The sequence below is a fragment of the Leptodactylus fuscus genome, chromosome 6, assembly GCF_031893055.1.
Source record: "Leptodactylus fuscus isolate aLepFus1 chromosome 6, aLepFus1.hap2, whole genome shotgun sequence".
Lineage (NCBI taxonomy): Eukaryota > Metazoa > Chordata > Amphibia > Anura > Leptodactylidae > Leptodactylus > Leptodactylus fuscus.
This window is the reverse complement of record NC_134270.1, coordinates 179,920,401-179,943,387: the sequence shown is the minus strand read 5'-3', so window position 1 is coordinate 179,943,387 and position 22,987 is coordinate 179,920,401. Positions and strand designations below refer to the sequence as shown.

At 44.0% G+C, this 22,987-nt stretch overlaps 1 protein-coding gene across 1 annotated transcript; it reads right to left on the bottom strand.

The window, feature by feature from the left end:
• Positions 1 to 6,086: 6,086 nt before the first annotated feature.
• Positions 6,087 to 22,787, bottom strand: LOC142209213 (uncharacterized). The gene is made up of 11 exons (XM_075278142.1): positions 22,778 to 22,787; positions 22,394 to 22,522; positions 20,673 to 20,825; positions 20,205 to 20,334; positions 18,913 to 18,943; positions 18,445 to 18,553; positions 17,050 to 17,175; positions 16,148 to 16,321; positions 8,008 to 8,127; positions 6,978 to 7,115; positions 6,087 to 6,433 (listed from the first exon to the last, which is right to left on the bottom strand). Exons 1-11 carry the CDS (start codon positions 22,785 to 22,787, stop codon positions 6,087 to 6,089), a joined length of 1,467 nt encoding a protein of 488 aa, XP_075134243.1.
• Positions 22,788 to 22,987: the final 200 nt, after the last annotated feature.

Here is a 22,987-nt window from a genome sequence, read left to right as displayed (position 1 = left end):
TCTGCTGTTATGGAAAATGGGAATCATTTCATGCACGGGGGGACATTACAAAAAACACCTAGGGACCCCTATAACCCGTCCATGTTCTTTCTTCTTCAAGGTGGACATATGATAACCACAGTCAGCCGTGGATGTAAAAACTCCTCCATCTTGTGCAATGGCCCTATACTTATGACTGCAAGCCATGCTTGGACACTGGCCTCATTCTTCCAATGTTGTCATACAGATAACTGTAATTCAGGCAAAATCGAAAGTAAGTAACACCTTATTATATCTGTACTATCAATACCTGTGACTTCGTCCGCAGCCCCATTCCCCCTGTGCGCGAGAGACCTGCAGCGTAGCCCCGGCTTGCCGCCGCCGAGACACCGGTGTCCCCTCTCTCTCCACGCGTGACCCCGGCACCCCCCTGCAAAGGGACCCCAGCCTCCTTTCTCGACCCTGGTCCTAAACCCCCCGTCACTCCCTGCTAACACCCCACATCCTGTGACCCCGGCCCCCACCCTACAGCGACCCCGGCCTCCTCCTCCAACAGCCCCCCCCATGGACCTCTAGCACCGCCAAATTCAATCCCCCCTCCCCCCAGACCTTCAGCAGCACCACCAAATTCAATCCCCCTTTCCCAACCCCCCCCCCCAGACCTCCAGCAGCAGCACCAGCAAAATTGACTCCCACCACCTCCCCCCCCCCCCCCGGACCTCTACCACTCAGCAGGGGACTCCCGTAAGTCTAGTGTCCCTGCGGTGATGGACGCCGCTACACGGGTAGATGGCGGTTTAGTGTAATTCGCTCCGGGTTCCTTCTTCTCTTTCCAACCCCTGGGGCCCCGGTGGACTCACCTATCCACACCGCACACTGGGCTCCACCGATGCCGGCACGTTCAGGACTTCGCATAAGCGGCGCCATGTTCTTTCTGTAGCTCGGCGGCTGGCTCGAGCCGCTATAGCTTCCCCCCCTGTATCGGCCGCCCTAATAAGAGAACAGCGGGAAGGCTGTGTGGCCGGCTTGAGTCTGCACAGCTCCGCCCCCTCCATCGCTTGCTCCAATCAGATAGCGCGCTGACGTCATTCGAGGTCCTTCAGCCTCCGCCGACTGTGATTTCGGTGCACGTGGTGGGGCAAACCGGCAACCTACGGGGGATGGTAAGGTGCCTATGTTTCCTTCCGGGCGCCATTCTAGGTATGTGCCAAATCTGACTGTAATCCGTTTGGCCGTGTCAGCGTGATTGAGGAACAAACATCCAAACTCACATTAGTAGGATTACGTCATATACATTAGAAGATTAGATTAGGTATTATGTATCCTGCCATATATACGTCATCAAAGCTGGTGTGAGCTCCAGGAACGATGGGGGGAACAATAGATGCAAATTGTTAACCCTAAGATCAGTCCGTCTCCGTTATGGTCAATGTTCCATTACTGTTGGGGTTAGAACCTGGGATGTTGGTGTAATATTTTTGTCTTTGTTGATTATTATTGTTATTTTTGCACCTATTTGATGGCTAGGTATGTTTTTGTGGGTACATATAAGGCGCTCTGTATGGGATGTATAGTTACAATGTTTCCTTTTTCTTATAATAACTTAGTGCCGTTATTGAACAATACAAGGAATGGACTTTCCTGCCTCTCGTGTTATGAGGTGGGTACTTACAAGTGTCAGAAGTATGAGCCCCTTCCCTGCATCGGAGATCAGGAGGATTGCTTTGACTTTAGCGGACTAGGCGCTCGTCCAGGTAATGTGTTATCCGTAAAGGATTGCCTTACTATATAACATGGGGGTTGGATCATCTTGTGCCATAGGAAGGAGGAGTCTTATCGCAGACAGGCCTTTTAACCTGAGATGTGAGATGAAAAATTGCAAAAATTCCCTTAAAGGGGCTCTATCATTGGGGATATGCGTTATAACCTAAGGACACGTCGGCATACACAAAGGTTATTCTACTCCTAGATTTGGTTCAGACTCTGTAAATAAATCGCTTTATCCACTTACACCCCCTCTGCTCTCTGAGCCTCATTGGCGTAAATGGAAAAAGCAATTTATTACAAAAACAGCGGCGTTGAGGACTGAACCAAAGGTAGGAGTAGAACAGCTTTGTAAAGGCGATTCCGACGTGCCCTTAGGTTAAAATGCATATCCCCAATGATAGAGCCCCAATAAGTGTCTCTACACATTAACACAACCTGCCAATAAGTGTCTAATTTCCCTGCAGTGCCACCATAGGGGACCAGAAGTATTACACTGTGTCCATCTAAAGCAATGGATTGTCTGTACAGGTCCTCCAGAGGGAAAGTCTTTCTGTGTGACTGTGTGATGGCTGGACTAGATGATAACACCCCCCCCCCCCATTAAATCCAATTGTTAAGCTACACAGCCCTTTAAGGGTTCACTCAGAAACACAAATATACCCCCCAGCCAAAGAATAGGTTGTCATCTGCTGATCATTGAGGGTTTTACTCCTACCATTCATGAGACATGAGAACTACGGTACTTTGAATGCAAGATCGGGCAGTGAGTTCCCCACCATTCAGATCAATGGGACATTTGGATATTTCCCATTTAAATTATTGGAGTGGTGCTAAAGCAGCTTAGAAGTAGGGTTGAGCGATTGGGATCGGGAAAGATCGGATCCCGATCGGCGATCGAGCAAATTTCACGGCTGGAAAATGATCGGAAATCGGATTTTAAAATCGATCCTGAAATCTCAAGATCGGCTCAACCCTACTTAGAAGATATCTTGGGTTCCTTTGTGACCTCATGGAAATATCCATGAAATATATACACCCTGTTCGTGCCATAATTTCTGTTGGTCAACCACTCCTGGGCAGTCTCATAATGTCTAACTGTGAATTGGTGGAGTCCAAACTTTTTCAATTTTAAGATAATTTTGTAAACTTTTCCAGCTTGATGGACATCCTCAACTCTTCTTCTGAGGTCCTCAGAAATCTCCTTTGCTCAGGCCATGATGCACAAGTGTAGTGAGATGAGACTTTATCAGGTTGACTGCTCATGCCTGAAGGGTTACACAATGGTACATTATGGGACTTTCTAAAATTTACAACCCATTGTCTTCTGTTTCTTCTGATCCATTTAGGTCACAAGGAAGTACCTTATGCTATCGCCGGCTGTGCCAAAAAAGGAGCCATTAACATCAAATACGATGCACTAGTGGGGAGCCTAGTGGGAAATCCGAGCAAACTGACCTTTCCCCTCAAAAACAGAAGGCAGTAATATCATGGTTAGCAAAATCCAGATGCAGATGAAAAAGAATATCACGCTTTGCTCACTGCACATGTAAGACGTAGGTCTGAAATAAAAATCAGCCATTGATTACTAAACCTATATGGCCTGTATTTATGGAGTGTTTTTGTTATTTTTATATATACTTTATTTGATCCCATTGTAGTCGTCTCTCTGCCCTGGCTCCAGCTGCCACAATGGAGGGCGGCTATACTATACATGGCACATATGGGATCAGGTTCCCATAAGTTTTCTACTGAGGTCAGAGAAACTTAATTTAAAGGAATTTTCCAGTGCTAGCAATGGACGTCATATTACTATCACAGTGTTGGTTGAAGGGGGTCAACTGCTAGATAACCAATCAGATTGGTAGATTGAAACGGTTTCACCACCGTGGAGTCTTGCAACCCGTTCTGTCCAGCGCTATGGCTATCAGGGTCTTAGTAGTACTGAGTCATGTACTCCGTATTAAAGTTTGGAAGCCTCACGAGATTCAGAAATGCTATCGTTATACTCTGTCTCCTCTGACCCCAGAGTGAAGGCCCAGGGAAGGTGAGTAAAAATAACAAACAGTAATGGTCACCTAGCCTCACCTCTCCGGGGTCACCTATCCTCATGGCGGTTCCCTAGTGCCCTCTTCAGGCCTATTCTGGCTTCTGACTGATGTCACATCTCCTGGAGGTCACCACTAAGGACTAGGGTTGAGCGATTGGGATTGGGAAAGATCGGACCCCAATCGGTGATCGACCAAATTTCACAATCGCGATCAGGATCGGCTGGAAAATGATCGAAAATCAGATTTTAAAAACGATCCTGAAATCTCAAGATCGGCTCAACCCTATTCATGTATATATCATTATTCTGGTTTCTGACTGATGTCACATGCCGTGGAGGTCACCACTAAGGACTAGGGTTGAGCGATCGGGATCGGGAAACATTGGATCCCAATCGGCGATCAACCAAATTTCACGATCATGATCAGATTGGGATCTGCTGGAAAATGATCGAAAATCGGATTTTATAAACGATCTTGAAATCTCAACCCTACTAAGGACCAATCGCAGACGTCAGTGATGACCCACAGGATTTGTGATATCAGCCAATGGTGTACGAATATCATGACGCCATGAAACTGATATTTCTCTGGAGGCCAGGAGAAAGCTGAAGAGGATTCTGGGTAGTGTCAGAAGCCCAGGGAAGGTGAGGGCAAAGTGAGTATAAGGGTAACTGGTATTTTTACCCACCCTGCCCTTCCACTTATTGTACTCTGGGGTTTGAAGAGACCCCTTTGATCCCAGCTAGTATACTTCTCCCTATGTCTACCCTAGGCCTGCTGGCTTGGTCCTTAGCCTACGAGTGTGCATGTTTTTGGCACATTATTCTGCAGCTACAACCTAAGTCCCTAACAGCCAACTCTATCTTGTCTTGGATGGGCTTTGGTGAAAATTTAGGATTCTGCCAAGTGGAGTGGCGTTGGATTATAGGTAGATGACTTTGCCTGTGATCTTTTGTTTCTATCAGTTTCCGGTTGCAGGGACTTAGATAAATAAGAATCCTACAAGTGAAGACGGTCACCCAAAGGAGTTGCATTGGCGGCCATTTTTAGGGCAAATTTGCAAACACAACCCTACTCTTCATAACCAAATATCTGCTTTTTAGTAAAAAGATATAAGAATTATACCAGCAATGGGTCCAATTTTATTGAGACAAGACAATCGTACACACTGTCACAATATACCAATGATACAATAGAAGGGTCTCGAGGTCAAGTTTAATGGTGGACCTCAATTCTTCTGGTCTTATGGCATCTCAGTCCAAGAACATATAGGAAAATATATGGAAAGTTCATAAAGATTGTCTTCTACCCAAGGTTTATAGCCAAAGGGGATAGTTTTTTACAAAATGAAGGTTTCACCATCAACACAGAAGAGTCTTTATGTAGATAGAACAGTCACATAACGGAACATTTGACCAAGATACTAAGTCTACGGCAAGGGTTAATTTATTACGTTGATTCATTCTAGTAGCCATTCCTCAAGACTAAGACTATCTGGAACTTATACAGTAACTCTATATCAATGGCTAAGATTGATTTGGCCAACGAGTCAACTTTTTGTCTCCACTTTTCAAAAACATTTCCAACTCAATGCCAACACATAAGCCCAGCTTTAACCTTAGCTCGATTTGGTAAATAGATGGTGACACCGATTCAATATAATATTGTGACGTGCTAGCCAAACCTTGCAAAGACTGCAGTACAAAGCTCAACCACTGCGGAGCGACACAATGAAGTGAATGGGAGCTGAGCTGCAGTGCTTGTACCAAGGGAATGAAGCTATACGTTACAAATTCTTGGACAACCCCTTTAAAAAAGAACTTGTGTTTCACATGGATAATCCACGGCCATCCGTGTAATACATATCACATGACCGGCGCCATCTTGAATCCCAATTTTTTTTATTTTGGTCTCAATCAAACCCTTTGGCCATGTCGGCCATTTTTAAAATCTGCGTATTGACAGATATTGTGTAAATGTCAGATCACTAGGTTCCATTCACACTAGTGTCATGGTGTATTTCGGCACAAAGAGCCATAAGGGTTCATCATGGCCCTCATTGACGTAGAATGGGTCTGGAGTGGACAATAGACTATTCTGCATTAGAAAACAACCTAAATCAGTGACGATGGGCCCTAAACTCAGATGATTCTAAATGTTATATATTGGAGCTTGGAGCCTTCTACAATAAATACTAAAAAGAACCAGAAATTCCTTTTTGGAATTTGCAAAAAAAAAAAAAAAAAATCAAAAACATTTGAACAAAATACCCCGATGATGTTTTAGCGGTAGCTACAACAAGGATTCCATTGCCACCAGGATGGCCATGGCCACGTAGCATGGGTATGTTCTCCCGATGCCATTTTTAGTGGTCATGGTGATGGAGGTCCCATTTGCGACGGTGGTTGCGGTGGTTGAATTCATGGCGGCAGTGATGACTTCTGTGGTGGCTTCTGGGGTGACTTCTGGGGTGAGAACCTGTTTTGTTGTTTTTGCTGGAGACAGATTCTCATTGCAGAGGTTTCCTGTGCAATACTCAGCAATGAGACTCATGTTAAAGCGGGCATCCCCGATCACGATGGTGGTGACATTGGTAAAAATGGAACATTGTTTGACAAAGATGTGAACAGCGGACCCTCCTGGAAGACAGAGAAAAGTTATAACATAGACCGAGAGAACTAGAGACCTCTTGTTTAAGGCCCCCCTATAGCCAGTACAGAGTGTATATACTTGTACATACAATAGACACTTATAGACTGATCATTGTGGGGGGGTTTCCAAGCAGCAGCATCCTCCCCTGGTCAGATCAATTTTAGCGGAAGTGATCATTGGATTCAACCATTTGGAGGCTCCATTGATGGGAGTTGAAATTGGATGGGGCCATAATAGTCAATGGGGTCCCTCGGGCCATTAATTTTGTGGTTTGTTTATCCATTCTTTGGGTCTTCCGATGGACCAGAAGAATGGAGACACTGTTGTAGGCGTCATCAAACAATACAGTAATGTCCTTCATATAGTATGTACGGCTTCTCTATACACACCTACTGTATGTCTCTCAATTGGTAACAGACAACAACCCAACCCTGTGTAGTCTGATAGCAGTCACCAACATGTAACCGAATATTATATGGCTGCCATAATTACTACATTGGCAAAAGTTACAATCTACGAGACATCACTTACCTAAAGTGAGATTGCCTTCAGCTTGGTAACAGGCGTTGAGGTCACCAGGACACTTGACTTTCTTGGCTAACTCGTTTGAGCATTCTGACTTATTGGTGCTGAGACACGCGTAACACTCAAGGCCACTGGATGAGTTGGCTGATAACAGAGAGTGACATCATCTTGTCAATCACAGCTTCAAATAAAATATTTTGGTTCTTAAAGGGTTTAGTATCTGGAACTACCTAATGCTAGAGTCGATCTTGACCAGCCAATATACACTAATAGGTATATATAGTACTTGAGTCATCTTGTTTGGTCATATGGGGAAGCTAGTTGACAATCAATATGGCCGTCCTAGTAGCCAATCGTGATGAGAGAAGTCTACTCTTTCCACCCCTCATTGTATAAAGACATCCTTAAAGGGGTCGTCCAAGACTACATTTTGATGGCCTACCCTGCAATATAAGATCAGTAGGGGTCTATTACCCCCCCCCCTTTCCCCAACAACCTATTTGAGTATGGGTCAATAGATCTCATATTAGTTACCAAATTTTTATTCTTTCTCTAGGTGTTTTATACTAAAGGGTCATCCAAAGGTATGGAGACATCCAAGTAATGGTAGACGGTGACTGGGGACACTATCTGGTATATGACATGTTGTTAAGGGTATGGTGTCCAATACAGCGGCCATTTTGAAAGCCACCACCTTGGAACGAAGTTGATTTTTGCAAATGGGAAGGGGTGCATGTGACGGATGTATATGATAGGGGATTTGATGAGGAATCCAAATCTGTGTTTATTCCTGCCAAAGTTAGTAACAATTTTCTCTTTGTTACGGATATAGATATAACAGATCTATTGTACTCATCACTGGAGAGGCCGCCCGTCTGCTATGAACCTGGAGTCTACTATTTCCACCAGACGGGCGCCTTGTCACCCTTTTTTAACGTCCCATGGCATTGTTGGCATAGTTGGTAAATTGCTTAGCAAGTTCTGTGTTGGACCTGCCAAAAAGTGGAGATTACTTTGTCTGTGGCAGTTTTGTTACATCCACTTTTTGGCAGACTGAACACAAAACCATTTTGGCAACGGCGGATGGGTGGGCTGTTGGGTTGCCCATCGTTGAAGTCTGCTACAACGACTCTCCACAGATCAGCACACTTCTTGACTTTGGTTAAGATTACCATAACCTGTGATGTCGCTACCCATGGGAATTTTTTGAGTCCTCATGTTCCATCCACCTACATCTGTTAAACCTGTTTTACTTCTTTGGTTGGATGTGAGATTTGACATTGTGACAAATGCATCGGCTCACCCTTCCAAGAAACTCTACGGTCGCTTTCCAAGAAGGGTGAGCCAGTTCCTTATTCCAATGTTTACGGCTCTCTCTCCGACAGGGACAACCTTTCCTAGAATGGTAGAATGAATCTAAAGCCCTGTATAAGTAATGAGTGACACGCCTAAGTGTTGTACATGGTAGTAACACTGCACAATCTACACTGGATTATATAAGGGCTGACATTTGGCCACCTACCAATGACTATAATTACCAACACACCGCGAGGACCCAATGGGAATCACTGGATGTCTCCTGGAGTTGGGTCTTATGATGGTGAAGTTTTTATGGACTCTGTAATTGTACATTGTATAGTGAGGGTTATATGGATTGTGTATGACAATAGGTATTATCTGACACAGACCTGTCCTTATTTCATATTGAGAGTGTTTTTGATGCCTGGAGGGTTGGAACTTGGCAATTGTCAACTCATTTTGTAGCTTTGACGTTGGCTTCTGTGTCGAGAGCATATTTGTCCTGATTTTACGAGGAGACATTTACTTGGCAATGTCCCATCCTCGTAATAACTGTTTTATTGCCGGAATCAGACGGGATAAAGGTCGCTGCTCCCATTATTTTACATCTATACAATATTTTTTACATGTTTGTCTATGGTGTCCTACACAAGTAACCGTCTGGGAGAGGACAACCTCTAATGGAAGCCATAGAAGTGCCCACAGCTTTCGGCATGATCCTGAAAGGCATATCAATGGGCTCAGTTATAGCTCTCTCCTCCTTCTATGACTGTGTAGGACTCAGTATTCACTTAGTTGATCCAGTAAGACCATATTGATATATATTGGTCCTTCAAAGAGAAGGGGGTGGAATGGCAGATATATGTGGGTTGGCAGGTTGAACCCAGGAAAAACAAATTCTCCATTGGTCAGTAACCATCAAGGGCTCCCAATTGTGACTTCACTGGTGCTTGAGGGGGTTGTCTACCAGTCTTGGGGTGCAGGACTGTTCCAGTGACCATGCCGATGGGGAAGCTGTGGGTCATGATGGGAGAGGCCAGTGACAGTTATCGTGGACCCCTTTGATGACACAAATGGCAAGTGGGTAACCTCACAGAAGAGACCTTGAAACTCTACGTAAGGGAGAGTATGGATGAAAGCCTATGGGCAGTTCAGATGTGGGCCAGGGAGATTAAAGGGTAGCATTAGGAAGGTGAGCACCAAGTGTGAGAGAACGGGATCTGGCAACCTATGGAGAGGCTTGTTGGAGAAGTTGATAATCTGCTAGTGACCCCAAGCCATGGGGGGCACACGTTGTAAAAAGTTTAGATTTAATCCTCTGTTTAACCCTTTGCAGTCAGAAGGGCCATTACAGCAAGAAGGACTTTACCTGTTTGGGACATCCCCACTTCTCTACACATCCACCCCCCGAATCCTTATACATAGAAGGATGAATACCTTTACATTGTGTAGAGTAGTTGATTCCAAGTCATGTATATCGAATCCTTACAGTAAATTATACTTTGATATCAGTTTCTTAAGGTCATTAAGATGCTACCTGAGCCATGTGGAGCCCGTGGCCCCAGGAGCAAAATCTGTATCAGACCCCTCAACTATAATATACTGATTACAGTCCTGGTCTCCTCATATTGGGAAGAGACACCTTATGGGCCCCTAAGGCTCTTGGGCCTGGTTTTTGCTATACACCTCCTTAAGTTACACCCCTGCCTGTGACTAATGTTGACTAATGTGATGCCCCTCCACACAGTGTACATGACTGGGAGGAGGCGCAGTAGATTTTTCTTTGTAAATAGGTCTTATTTATGAGCTGGGAGTCACCGGTACATGAACCACCTGGTGTATCTGTAATGAAGACGTATCACCAGGTGAGACGTGACAGATGACTATGTGCTATTACATATGCAGGACCATATCTGCTGATCTACAGAAGACCTGTGCGTGACTTGTAGTCACATGTACAACCCTGCGTGGTAGCGATTTTCCCATAGATCTTTTTAATCAGTAAAGTCAGTGGCAGAAAGAGAGGTCTATGGATCCCCTTCCCCCGAGGGACTAATGATGTCATCATGATCTTGTCACTTAGAACCAGGGATGAGTGAACTGATTCATAATAAAACAGGTTTGTCAAAAATGTTGCAAAAAACCTGAGATTGAAATGCATCTGAAGTTAATTGCTATTTGGTTTGCGGGAACCAGTTAAAGAAGAAGAATCGAGAAGAATCCCATGACGTGAGAAGGAGAGAGCTTCTGTAACATCCTGGCGTAACATTGTCCACTTTTCTGACACCTCTGCTAGGCAGTGGCAAAAAGTTATGGCGAAAGCAGATGAGATTATTGAGTATACGGCTCACTCAGGGTCGGACTGGCCCACCGGTAAACCGGGGGATCCCCCGGTGGGCCCCCGAGGCTGACTATTAGTTTTCATTTCCCAATGTACTTTCAGGGACTTCAGGGGCCCGATCGGGATATTCAGGGGCCCGATCGGGCTCCTGACCATCCCAAAATGGGCCCCTGTACAGGGTTGGACTGGCCCACCGGTAAACCGGGGGATCCCCCGGTGGGCCCCCGAGGCTGACTATTAGTTTTCATTTCCCAATGTACTTTCAGGGACTTCAGGGGCCCGATCGGGATATTCAGGGGCCCGATCGGGCTCCTGACCATCCCAAAATGGGCCCCTGTACCATTCCCTGCGAGTGTGTGAGAATTAGCAGGCGCGGGGCTTCTCCTCCCTGCGCTGTGCACTGCCGGCATGTAGCAGGACGTGTGCTGCCCCTCCCCCAGACAGATCGGAGTGTGCAGGGGGAAGTCTGCAGAGCTTTCACCACAGGCCAGACAGGACAAAGCTGCACAGGAGCCTCCTCCATATCCAGTGAACCAGGCCAAATGTAAGTACATTTTTTGGGTAAAAATATGTATATTTAATGTTTGTATATTTGTGTAAAGTGTCTGATATACTGTGTGAGCCCTGTATGCTTGTAGATAGAGGTGTGTGTATATATGTATGTATATTTAATATGTGTATATTTGTGTAAAGTATCTGATATACTGTGTGAGTCCTGTATGTTTGTAGATAGGTGTGTGTGTGTATATGTGTATGTATATTGTACATGAATGTATGTGTGTAAATATATGTTATTTGTATTAGGCCTGGTTCACACCTGCGTTCAGTATTCCTTTTTGGGAAGTCCGCTTGGGGTTCCCCCGAACAGAAACCTATACGCATTAAAAAGTGGTGAGCAATGAAACCACACGGACCCCATAGACAATAATGGGGTCCTTGTGTTTTCCGCGCGGTGTCCACATGAATCACACGGAGAGAAAAGGAGTACTTGCAGCACTTTTCTCACCACACGATTCATGCGGACACTGCACGGAAAACACATGGACCCCATTATTGTCTATGGGGTCCGTGTGGTTTCATTGCTCACCGCTTTTTAATGCGTATAGGTTTCTGTTCGGGGGAACCCCAAGCGGACTTCCCAAAAAGGAATACCGAATGCAGATGTGAACCAGGCCTAAGTATATCCAGCATATGAGTGTCTTTCTGTGTTTTCTTCTGTACATGTCTATCATTATGCATAGCATTGTATTTTATAGTGTGATGTTCAGTATATTGAGATGTTACAGGGGTTATCCAGGAATTACAGTTCTCTGCAACGGAAAGGTCACAAATAAGAAAAAAAGCAAAACCCATACTCGCCTGTCCCCGGTGTCTCCCACGTCCATCTGGTCCAGAGGCTCCCGGAGCGTTGTTCTGGCAGATGTCATCGCCACACGTGACTGCTGAGGCCAATCAGCGGCCTAAAGAAAGGACACGTGACATCACAGGTGACATGTGAGTGATATCGCGGTTTCTTTCCTTAGGCTGCTGAGGCAGATGATTGACTTCATCGATTACGTGTGGCGAGGACTGAAAAAACTCTGGGGCACCGCTGGAGCGGACAGGGGTAGGAGAATCAGGCACAGGTGAGTGTGGGTTTTGTTTTTTTTTCCTTCACAGGCCTCCTTGTAGAAACCTGTAATTCCTGGGAAAACCCTTCAAGGATTAGGCCCTACTGAGCAAAACACAGCTAACGCTGGATTCACACCAGCGTCTGGTTTCCGTCTTCTGCATGCAGAAGATGGAAACCTGTCGGACCAAGTCTGGCCGTGAGCGCCAGTGAGCGTTTTATGTTCTCTGCGGCAAAACCGTTTTAAACCGGACACAAAGTCCTGCATGTCCGACTCGGTGTCCGGTTGAAAAAAACAAAAACGTTTTGCCGCAGGGAGCACAAAACGCTCACAGGTGCTCACGGACGCACACTTCATTTGAACGGGTTTGAAAAATGCCTGCAGGTTTCCGTCTCCTCCCCAGTTTCGGGCAGGAAACGGAAACCTGAAAGTGGAGAGCTGGGGCGCAGATGTGAACGAGCCCTTAAAAACGCTTTCTATTTTTTTTTAAGCACACAAGCATACTCTCCTGTTCCCAGTGTCTCCCAGTGCGGTCCAGTCCGGCATGTAACTACCAGCAGAACTGCAGGACCGGAGCACTGGGAACACATGAGTGTGGGGTTTTTTTTGTGTGCTTTGTTTTTCACCTCCCCGGAATAATTATAATCAAAAAAAAAAAATTATTCTGGACAACCTCTTTAAAGTGTGGGGCATTCGGGGGGGAAATTAAAGGGGTTGTCCAGGCATAATTTTCTATGGTTTATTGTCAGCATAGGCTATAAATGCCTGATCTGTAGGAGCCGACACCCAGCCCTCAGACCGATCAGCTGTATGGAGCCACTTCTGGTACCAGTCCTGTACACAATACAGGGCCAGAAGCAGAAAGCTCTGTCCACTGTATATCAGCTGGCACCTTCTCTGCATCTCGGCACTTATTGAAGTCAGTGGGAGCTGAGCTGCAGTGAATCTGCCAGGCAACTATACAGTGGATGAAGCTTTCTGCTTCCAGTCCTGTATTGTGTACAAAACGGGCGCCAGAAGTGGTTCCGTACAGCTGATGGGGCCGCGTATCAGCCCCCTAATGATCAGGTATTTATGGCCTACCCTGAGGATACACCATAAAAATAATTAAGCTTGGACATCCCCTTTAATATGTATATGTATGAGTGTGTAGGTAACTGTTGTGTGCAGTTTTTGGAAATCGCAGCATGTCATTTATACCTACAGAAACACTTACAGTGTCCCTATAGGTATAATGGAAGCAGAAAGTCCTCGGAGGAAACCTCTGTAGAGTTTCTGCAAAAAGCGCTGCAGGAAAACTGATGTGTCGGCGCCAGGGGTTTTCCCGCAGTGCTTTTTGGCTGCGGGACGCTGTGTTAGGCCTTGTCCTTATAGTGTGGTGTACAGTATATTGAGATGTTAAAGAGGAGCTCTCACCACCTGGGACACATGCAGTTTAATATACTGCTAGAGAGCTGACAGTGCGATGAATTCAGCGCACTTTCGGCTTTCCCGTTCTGTGCCCCCCGGTGAAGAGCTATCGGTGCCGGTACCGTAGCTATTCAGTGTCAGAAGGGCGTTTCTGACAGTCAGTCCGGAACGCCCTTCCTCACAGCAGCGCCTATAGCCCTGTACTGTGCGCTCAGCGTCATCGCTGCCTGGTAAGCAGCGACCCCTCTCATAGTACAGCGCTATAGACACTACCGTGAGGAAGGGCGTTCCTGACTGACTATCAGAACGTCCTTCTGACGATGAAGATCTACGGTACCAGCACAGAACGTGAAAGTCAATAGTACACTGAATTCAGCGCACTGTTGGCTTTCTAGCAGTGTATTAAACCTCATGTGCCCCAGATGGTGAAAGGTCTTCTTTAAGGATTAGGCGCAACAGCAAGATGCAGCTAAAAAAAACATTGTGGGAAAAAAATTGCAGTGAATCTCAATATATTTTTTCCACAGTGTTTTTCATTGAGCTTTTGTCCCCAGCACCCCGTTTGTCCCCGCCTGTGTCTGTTGCACATCGTATGGCGGGTGAGCAGCATGGCTCCTGATATGTTATTACCTTCAAACGCCCTGTCTTGGTATCGCTGGTTTGCAGGGTCCTGATGGTGGGCCCCTAGAAATAATTCCACTGGTGGGCCCTAGACACCCCAGTCCGACCCTGGGCTCACTCATCATCTCAGTTACAGGATGATGATGACTGTGACACCGTGACTTTAAGCCAGCGTTCAGCAACTTTAGCGCATTCTTCCTTCACCGCCGCCCCCACTTTAAAGGGATTTTACTATTAAAACATGTTTTTTTTCTAATGACCACGTCAGAATAGCCTTAAGAAAGGCTATTTGTCTCCTACCTTTTGATGTGGTCTCCGCCGCGCCGGTCATCTGAAATACCGTTTTTTCCCAGTATGCTAATGAGTGTCCGGCAGCAATGAGGGCAGGCCCCAGCGCTCATACGCCGATGGAGGCGTCCCCACTGCTGCCGGAACTGGGCAATCCAGCCACGCCTTCTTCCTGATCTGCCTCCTCCCCTTCTGTGTCCTCTTCTTTCGTCGTCATGAGTGACGCATGTGCAGTCGTCTCTGGCAGCGAGACCCTGTTAGAGCCGACTGCGCATACCGGCTGGCCGGTAACCCCTCCGGTGCCACGGTCAAAGGCACCGGAGGCGCCATTTTCCCTGCGGCGCATGGGATTGGGCGGCGCATGGGCTGCAATCTCTTTCTTTTGCAGGCTGGTCTATGCATTAGCATTGTAATGCATTGCATTAGTGATCAGACCCCCTGGGGTTCGGCACCCCTAGGGGGTCTAATAAATGCAAAAAAAAAAAAAAGGAAAAAAAAATATAAAAAAATATAAAAAGTATAAAAAATTCAAATCACCCCCCCTTTCCCTAGAACACATATAAAAGTAGTTAAATACTGTGAAACATATACATGTTAGGTATCCCCGCGTCCGAAATCGCCCGCTCTACAAAGCTATACAAATATTTTTCCTGTTCGGTAAACGCTGTATCGGGAAAAATAGTCAAAAGTGCCAAACCCCCATTTTTTCACTGTTTTGATTCTGATAAAAATTTGAATAAAAAGTGATCAAAGCAATAACATTTCCCAAAAATGGTAGAACTAAAGAGTACACCCGACCCTGCAAAAAAAAAGACGCCCTATACATCCCCGTACACTGACGTATAAAAAAGTTACGGCTGTCGGAATATGGCGACTTTTAGAAAAAAAAAATTTATAACACAGTTTTGGATTTTTTTTTAAGGGGTCAAATGTAAATAAAACCATATAAATTTGGTATCCCTGGAACCGTACCGAAATACAGAATACAGGGGACAGGTCATTGTGGCTGCATAGTGAACGCTGTAAAACCAAAGCCCTTAAGAATGTCGCAGAAATGCATTTTTTCTTCAAATCCACCCCATTCTGATTTTTTCTCCTGCTTCCCAGTACATTATATAGAATAATTAATGGCGGCATCATGAAGAAAAATTTGTCCCGCAAAGATTAAGACCTCAAATGGCTCTGGGAGCGGAGAAATAAAAAAGTGATGGGGTTTAGAAGGAGGGAGACAAAAACGAAAAACGAAAATAAAAAAATGCCATTGGCGGGAAAGGGCTAAAAACAACAAATAAATTGTACATAATATTAACCAATCAGACTCTGCAGTGGGTTATCAACAAGGCTGATTGTTACCTCCGGCTAATCTCCATTTACTCATATGTTGCACTTTGACATGACATAGTACAGTCTTTGCCTACCATCAGTTGCCACCATGGGGGTGACTTCTAAGCATACCGTATGTCACTGAGGAGGTTTCCTCTTACAGACAGAATCCATAAAGTTAGAACTTATTATTAGGGTTCATTTAGGTCCCCATGTCCCTATATGTCTCAGAAGCGGCCATCATGGCTGTCCCTAGGGCCCCCAGACATCTCCATGATCATTACCTTCATCTTGAGGGAGTTTCTTGCTTAAGTCGTTGACGTTTTCATTGCACAATGAAGAGTTACAGGAACTCTTTCCATAAACGATCTGTAAGCCATTCGAGGTTATTTGAGAGATGGAGTTTAAGGGGGAGCCCTTCTCACACGACTTCACGGTTCTGGTCTCCACCTGGCTTCCTGATGATAGATACAGAAGCAAAGGCATCATAATCAGATCAGATACAAGCGGGGTAACTCTACTGCCTATCCTTAAACACTGAACCTTAAAGGGGTTGACCAAGATTTGGAGCAGCCCATAATACAGCTGGGATGGGGGTGTAAAAGAAAAAAAAGTGTACTTGCCTATCCCTGGCACTCCATTGTCCACCCTCATACAGTTTCCATGGCGTGCCCGGGCCGTGAATCTGGAAGCCTTGAGGCTCATGTGACCACTGAAACCAAACAGTGTCTGCCATATCCCATAGCACGGATATCAGGGCGCACAGGGGAAGAGGCGGAGACTCAGGGACCTGGCGCTGGTTCTGATCACATGACCCATAGCTGGAACCAGCCCGAAACCCCTAGGAGTGAGTATTCACAGGCTCCTTGGAGAACCCCTTGGGTCCATTTACTTAACCAAAAGAACACCATATGGTTTGGGGTTAAGGGTTAAGTATGGGGGTCACAATCCATTGTCCTATGTCGTGTCTGTAGTATAGCACCTAAGCTCGTGAAATCATGCAGCGCCATCACAATATCTAGAAGGTCCCACCCAATCTGACGGCAATTTTTTTTCATGTCATTATTACTATACATGGAAAATCTTTTAGCTTTGCTGTCACATTGAGCAGATGGAGTGGCTTTCGGCTTTGTGGAATTTATGAAACTTGTGAGTTTTCTCGCCCAAAAAAGTGAAATATTTTTACCTATTTTTGAAGAGAATGAAACTGCTGAACAGACATTGTTATCTCCCGTACAATTCACTTGAAATTGGTTGGAACATCCAGAATCCGATAAGTCATTACAGACAAAACACTCCAAACACAGGCAACCTGCAAGACAAGGAGTATTGTAAGATTATCACCGGTATCTATCTATCTATCTATCTATCTATCTATCTATCTATCTCCTATCTATCTATCTATCTATCTATCTATCTATCTATCTCCTATCTATCTATCTATCTATCTCCTATCTATCTATCTATCTATCTATCTATCTATCTATCTATCTATCTATCTCCTATCTATCTATCTATCTATCTCCTATCTATCTATCTTTCTATCTATCTATCTATCTTTCTATCTATCTCCAATCTATCTATTTATCTATCTATCTATCTATCTATCTATCTATCTATCTATCTATCTCCTATCTATCTATCTATCTATCTATCTATCTCCTATCTATCTATCTATCTATCTATCTATCTCCTATCTATCTATCTATCTATCTATCTATCTATCTCCTATCTATCTATCTATCTATCTATCTCCTATCTATCTATCTTTCTATCTATCTATCTATCTTTCTATCTATCTCCAATCTATCTATCTTTCTATCTATCTATCTATCTATCTATCTCCTATCTATCTTTCTATCTATCTATCTATCTATCTATCTCCTATCTATCTTTCTATCTATCTATCTATCTATCTCTCTCTCTCTCTATCTATCTATCTTTCTATCTATCTATCTATCTATCTATCTATCTATCTATCTATCTATCTATCTCCTATCTATCTATCTATCTATCTATCTATCTATCTTTCTATCTATCTATCTATCTATCTATCTATCTATCTATCTATCTATCTCCTATCTATCTATCTATCTATCTATCTATCTATCTCTATCTATCTATCTATCTATCTATCTATCTCTCTCTCTCTCTCTCTCTCTATCTATCTATCTATCTATCTATCTCCTATCTATCTATCTATCTATCTATCTATCTATCTATCTATCTATCTTCTATCTATCTATCTATCTATCTATCTATCTATCTATCTCCTATCTATCTATCTATCTATCTATCTTTCTATCTATCTTCTATCTATCTATCTATCTATCTATCTATCTATCTATCTATCTATCTTTCTATCTATTTATCTATCTATCTATCTATCTATCTATCTATCTATCTTTCTATCTATCTATCTATCTATCTATCTATCTATCTATCTATGTTCTTTGAGTTGTTTGTGGACTTGGTAGGTCCCTATAAAGTAATTCCCTCTTTCTCTAAGTGCGATCTCCTCTGCCATGTAATAACATTATTATGTCTCTTATATGTCCAAGAAAAACCAAAGTAATCTTACCGGTCCCGAGAAGGCAGCTGGTGACCAAAGCCACGAATACCGGGATGTTTAATGCCATAGCCCGAAGCTCCGCTGCGCAGGACCTTTGGTAGACACCTGGAGATGGTTCCTACAGGAGAAGAATGATACCAAAGAAGGTTGTCCAGGAGTCTTATGACAATAACGTCAGTGTAGAAGCTTCGCCCCGAGTCGTGATGCGTTTATGTTCATCTCTTCCTCGGTTTCCATTGGTTGAGTCTCTCTGGGTGAAATGTGTTATTTGCCACTTGATATTTTATTGTTTCAATCATTAACCCTTGTAAACCTGTGTGTGAGATACGGAAAGATGGCAAAACATGAGGATATAAAACACTGATATTTTTCATCAACCGTTTTGGGTTTGGGACAGCTCAGGCTGGATTTCTAAGTCCTTGATATCCGCAAAGGAGGAAGTCTTAAGAGATAGACGTCCATCTATATGAACCATACATGGTATCTAAAGAAACCATCCTTGTAGACTCTAGGAACATAAAAAGATATGGTAGTTTGTGACAATTTGAAGAAGTTTTTGGCATAACTGGGCAGGGAGGTTGTTCCCGCCGCCATCTTGGAGAACTAAGCCCAGATCTATTGTATATATAGGCCAGTCCAATCCGTCTGTCTTTTCATGTCATCCCAGACAGACTGGATGATGATGAGATCTGTGGGGGCCGGATCATCACTATAGGACTCTGCCTCTGAAGGGAAAGATGACACCAAATATTGATGGGATTTACAGTTCTCTTCTCTTCATTGACCAAACTAAACGAATAACCCTTCTATTCCTGAAAGTGCTGCATTGTACTGCCTAAAACTTTTGCAATACACCAGTATACTGCTCTTCTACTTTTACCCACTTTTTTGTGGTTTAATAGTTTCGAGAACTGTGATATGAAAACAATGGTCAGGCGCCAACTTCCTCGATCCGTCGTTCAGTAGTTCTTGTCAGTCCTCGTGAACAACGCAATAGGTGAGAAGTTTATAGATAACCGGTCATCAGGGACAAACACAAGGTGACGTATGGGGCTTTATAAGGCTTGTAGTCATCTACCCAGAAGGAGTTTACCTAAAACATGACTGTGTGCCAATGGGTCACCTGTTCTGTATTTAGGGTAGTACAGGCTCATAGAAGTCTACGGGTCAGTACATATCTAGCCCAACTACCCCACCCCTCCCCCGAGCAGACAGAACGGTAGGTGATCTCCATTAAAACATTATATAAAGATGAAAATGAGAGGATTTTGCGGAAAAGACTAAGAAATTCACTTTGCAAAAAATTTTATTAAACAAAGAATTCACAGATACAGTATTACATTTGCTTCCGTGGACGCGAATCTTTATCATATGACTTATCTGGACAATATTTCACGGAGAGTCTTCTGGACTTATTATGGATAGGGTTGAGCAATCGGGATCAGGAAAGTTCGGATCCCGATCGGCGATCAAGCAAATTTCACGATCACGATCGGGATCGGCTGGAAAATGATCGGAAATCAGATTTTGAAATCTCAAGATCAGCTCAACCCTAAAAGTGACTTTTCCCATAGAGAAGCATTGACTAGGGTTGAGCGATCGCAATCGGAAAAGATCAGATTCCGATTGGTGATCGAGCAAATTTCACGGTCGGGATCAGCTGGAGAATGATCGGAAATCGGATTTTAAAATCGATCTTGAAATCTCAACCCTAATCATGGAGTATAATCTGCCGGGACTTATATCACGGAGAGTCTTCTGCGAGTTACTTGTTGCACAAACTTCCATTACAACATTGCACATTTGCATTTCTCAGGTACTGCAGTGTAGGAAGGAAGGAGCTGTCACACATGTTCGGGGTTGCACAACCTTTCATCTCAATCGGCGTTGTGAGTTCATCTAGGAAGGAAAATTTAGAAAAAAAAATGTAACGAACATAATTTTCACAGTGAATCCTTGTCTAATAGCGAGTTCTTAGACTGTTCACTTATCTGTGGTATGACCAGGACAGGTCAGGGCAGGTAGAATTTGTTCATGAGACAAACTCAATCCGGTTATCAGACAGAGGTCCGGACAGGAAGAGCAGGTTCAGAGTTGGGTAAGGAGGCCGAGGTCAGGCTCACCATGAACTAAAACTCAACTCTTTTTCCAGAACATGCACCAAGAAAGGATTCCTGTGCCCCCTCTTACTATTCAGTAAGGAATCGCCTATGTATTACTAGCACATGGTTCCCTACCGTCCTTGCTCGTGCCTATGACGTTGATACAAGATGTCAGAGCTCCATAGCACTGGGTCTTGGTCACTTCTTCTTCAGAACATCCTTCGTCATTGACCGTATTACAGCTGTAACACTCTATGCCATTGGCTTCCGTATTCTGATGATGTATCACTGGGTACAAGTAGGACGTGAAGATAGGGATGGTAATAAGTTAGACTGATTTATTTCATGCAAATTATACAATAATATATTTATATGAGCAATGTCTGAACTTTATATCTCATAGGCAGCCATTGGGGGGGGGGATAAGACTAACATTCTGTATTCTACTCTGAATTATTAAGAGGTTCCAATGAGACGGAATTAAAATCTGTGGCCGTCAGCAAATTTCCAAGGCTGAGGTATCCCTGCCGCAGCGTACATTGGTCTTCTCCCCGTTCCAATCACTTTGATAAAAGTTAGCAAGCAGTGCACTGAATGACAATGTATCTTTAGCGCAAGAAAGGGAAGTGCACCAACAATGCACCATTCAACTCAACTGAGTATATGAAGTAATGAGGGAGATTCTGTATCATAATCCATTGGTCTCAGGTGCAGAAGGTCAGTGGTTCTGCTCATTTCTCCACTACTGGCCACCACCCTACTAAGCTTAAGCCCTACCCAATGTGCTCCATTTAGGAAATGCCAAACACAAGGCCCAGGAATTACATCTATATGATGAGGAGCTCCCCCTGTCACTCCATTTGCACAGGGCAATATCAGGGTGCCGAAGTATTGTAATGGCACCAACTGAGGTCTGCCATCTTTGCATTCCTATTAGGTCCTGCACAAAGCAGATCCTAGTACAGTAACTGTCAGCATTACACTGACAGACACAATGCACCGCAATATAGAAGCAACGTAGTAATATGTAGTAATAGTTATATGAGCAACAAAACAAACACATGTTCTCCAAAGAGAATAAGAAAACAGGTAAAGGAAAGTAAAGAAAAAAATGAAGCTCTAGATACAGTAGGGGTCTCCAATACAATGTAAGGTCTTGCACTTAGGATAAGCTCCCAGACTCTGGATGGATGAGGGTCGTTCAAAAAGTTCATATTCCAAACCAATGGCTAAAATAAAGAGCTGAAATTTGGTAATTTAGTCTGCCAAATTTCAGGCATATTCACAGATTCCTTAAAATTTTATAAGATCTTAAAGTTAATGATGTGCCACTGCCTTTTCAACTCCAGACCAGACCTCTGATGATCCAGCTGAGGAAACGCGTCGGGTTCTAATCTGTATGTTATACATTGGGGGTCCTCCTCGCAATAGACGCCACCTTGTATCTAGTTAGCTATTTACTAGTTTAGTGGACAGATGTATGTCCTCTTCATGGCACTGAGAATCTAAGCTTGTGATCCAGCCTTATATAGCCATAGGAGGTAGATCAGAATATACCTAATAGCACTCTATTGGCGGTATATGGTGGATATAAAGATACGGCTGATTCGTTGAGAATTCTCCCACTACAATCATCAGAGATTATAGTCAGTATAAAGTGACACAAATCTTCAGAAATGGAGAATAGTGAACTGGGCTCACTAATAAATCTCGCCTACCTACAAGGAGTGTGACCACAAGAGATTCATGATGGAGTGGAGTGGTGCAATGTCTATATCCCATCCCTAAGAATGGGAACTTTTTGATCGGCCCTCATAAAATAGTAAAAATTCATCCTATTCGCGGACCTTACTTACCATTGAAGTCATTGCACAGGCTGCTGTTACAACATTGGACAGACACCGAGGACGTCTGAGTGGAGAATCCAAGACTTGAAGAACATGTAAATATCCGGCATCCCTTTAGAGTAGCGTCTTCTGCAGCGCCTCTTGTGAAAACATAGATAAAACACATTACATTGTATCCCCTTTACACAGCTAATGTCTTCATTAATATGTCTGAAGCTATGACTATTTGGTATTGGAGACGAGCAAAGTGGTTCATAATGAACATAGTTTGTTACAAATATTACAAAAATTTTGGACTCAACCTAGTCCAATACTATTGGGGTTTGTTATCTATGAATCACTATTATATTTTGGGGTTTCTTTAGAATATAATAAGCAGAGACCCAGACTCACCATCCCTCATCTTTACCGGGCTCCCTTGTGGTCCTCTTCAATTGTCTTTTAACTTCTTGGGTGACATCATGGGTCCCAGGGGACCATTTAAGGCATGTGATTGGCCTTGAGAGGTTACGTGTGGTGTGCTGATGTCATGAAGCACCATAACATCTGTGTGCCCAAAACGACCACTCAAACTCAATCACAAATATCATTGACATCACCACC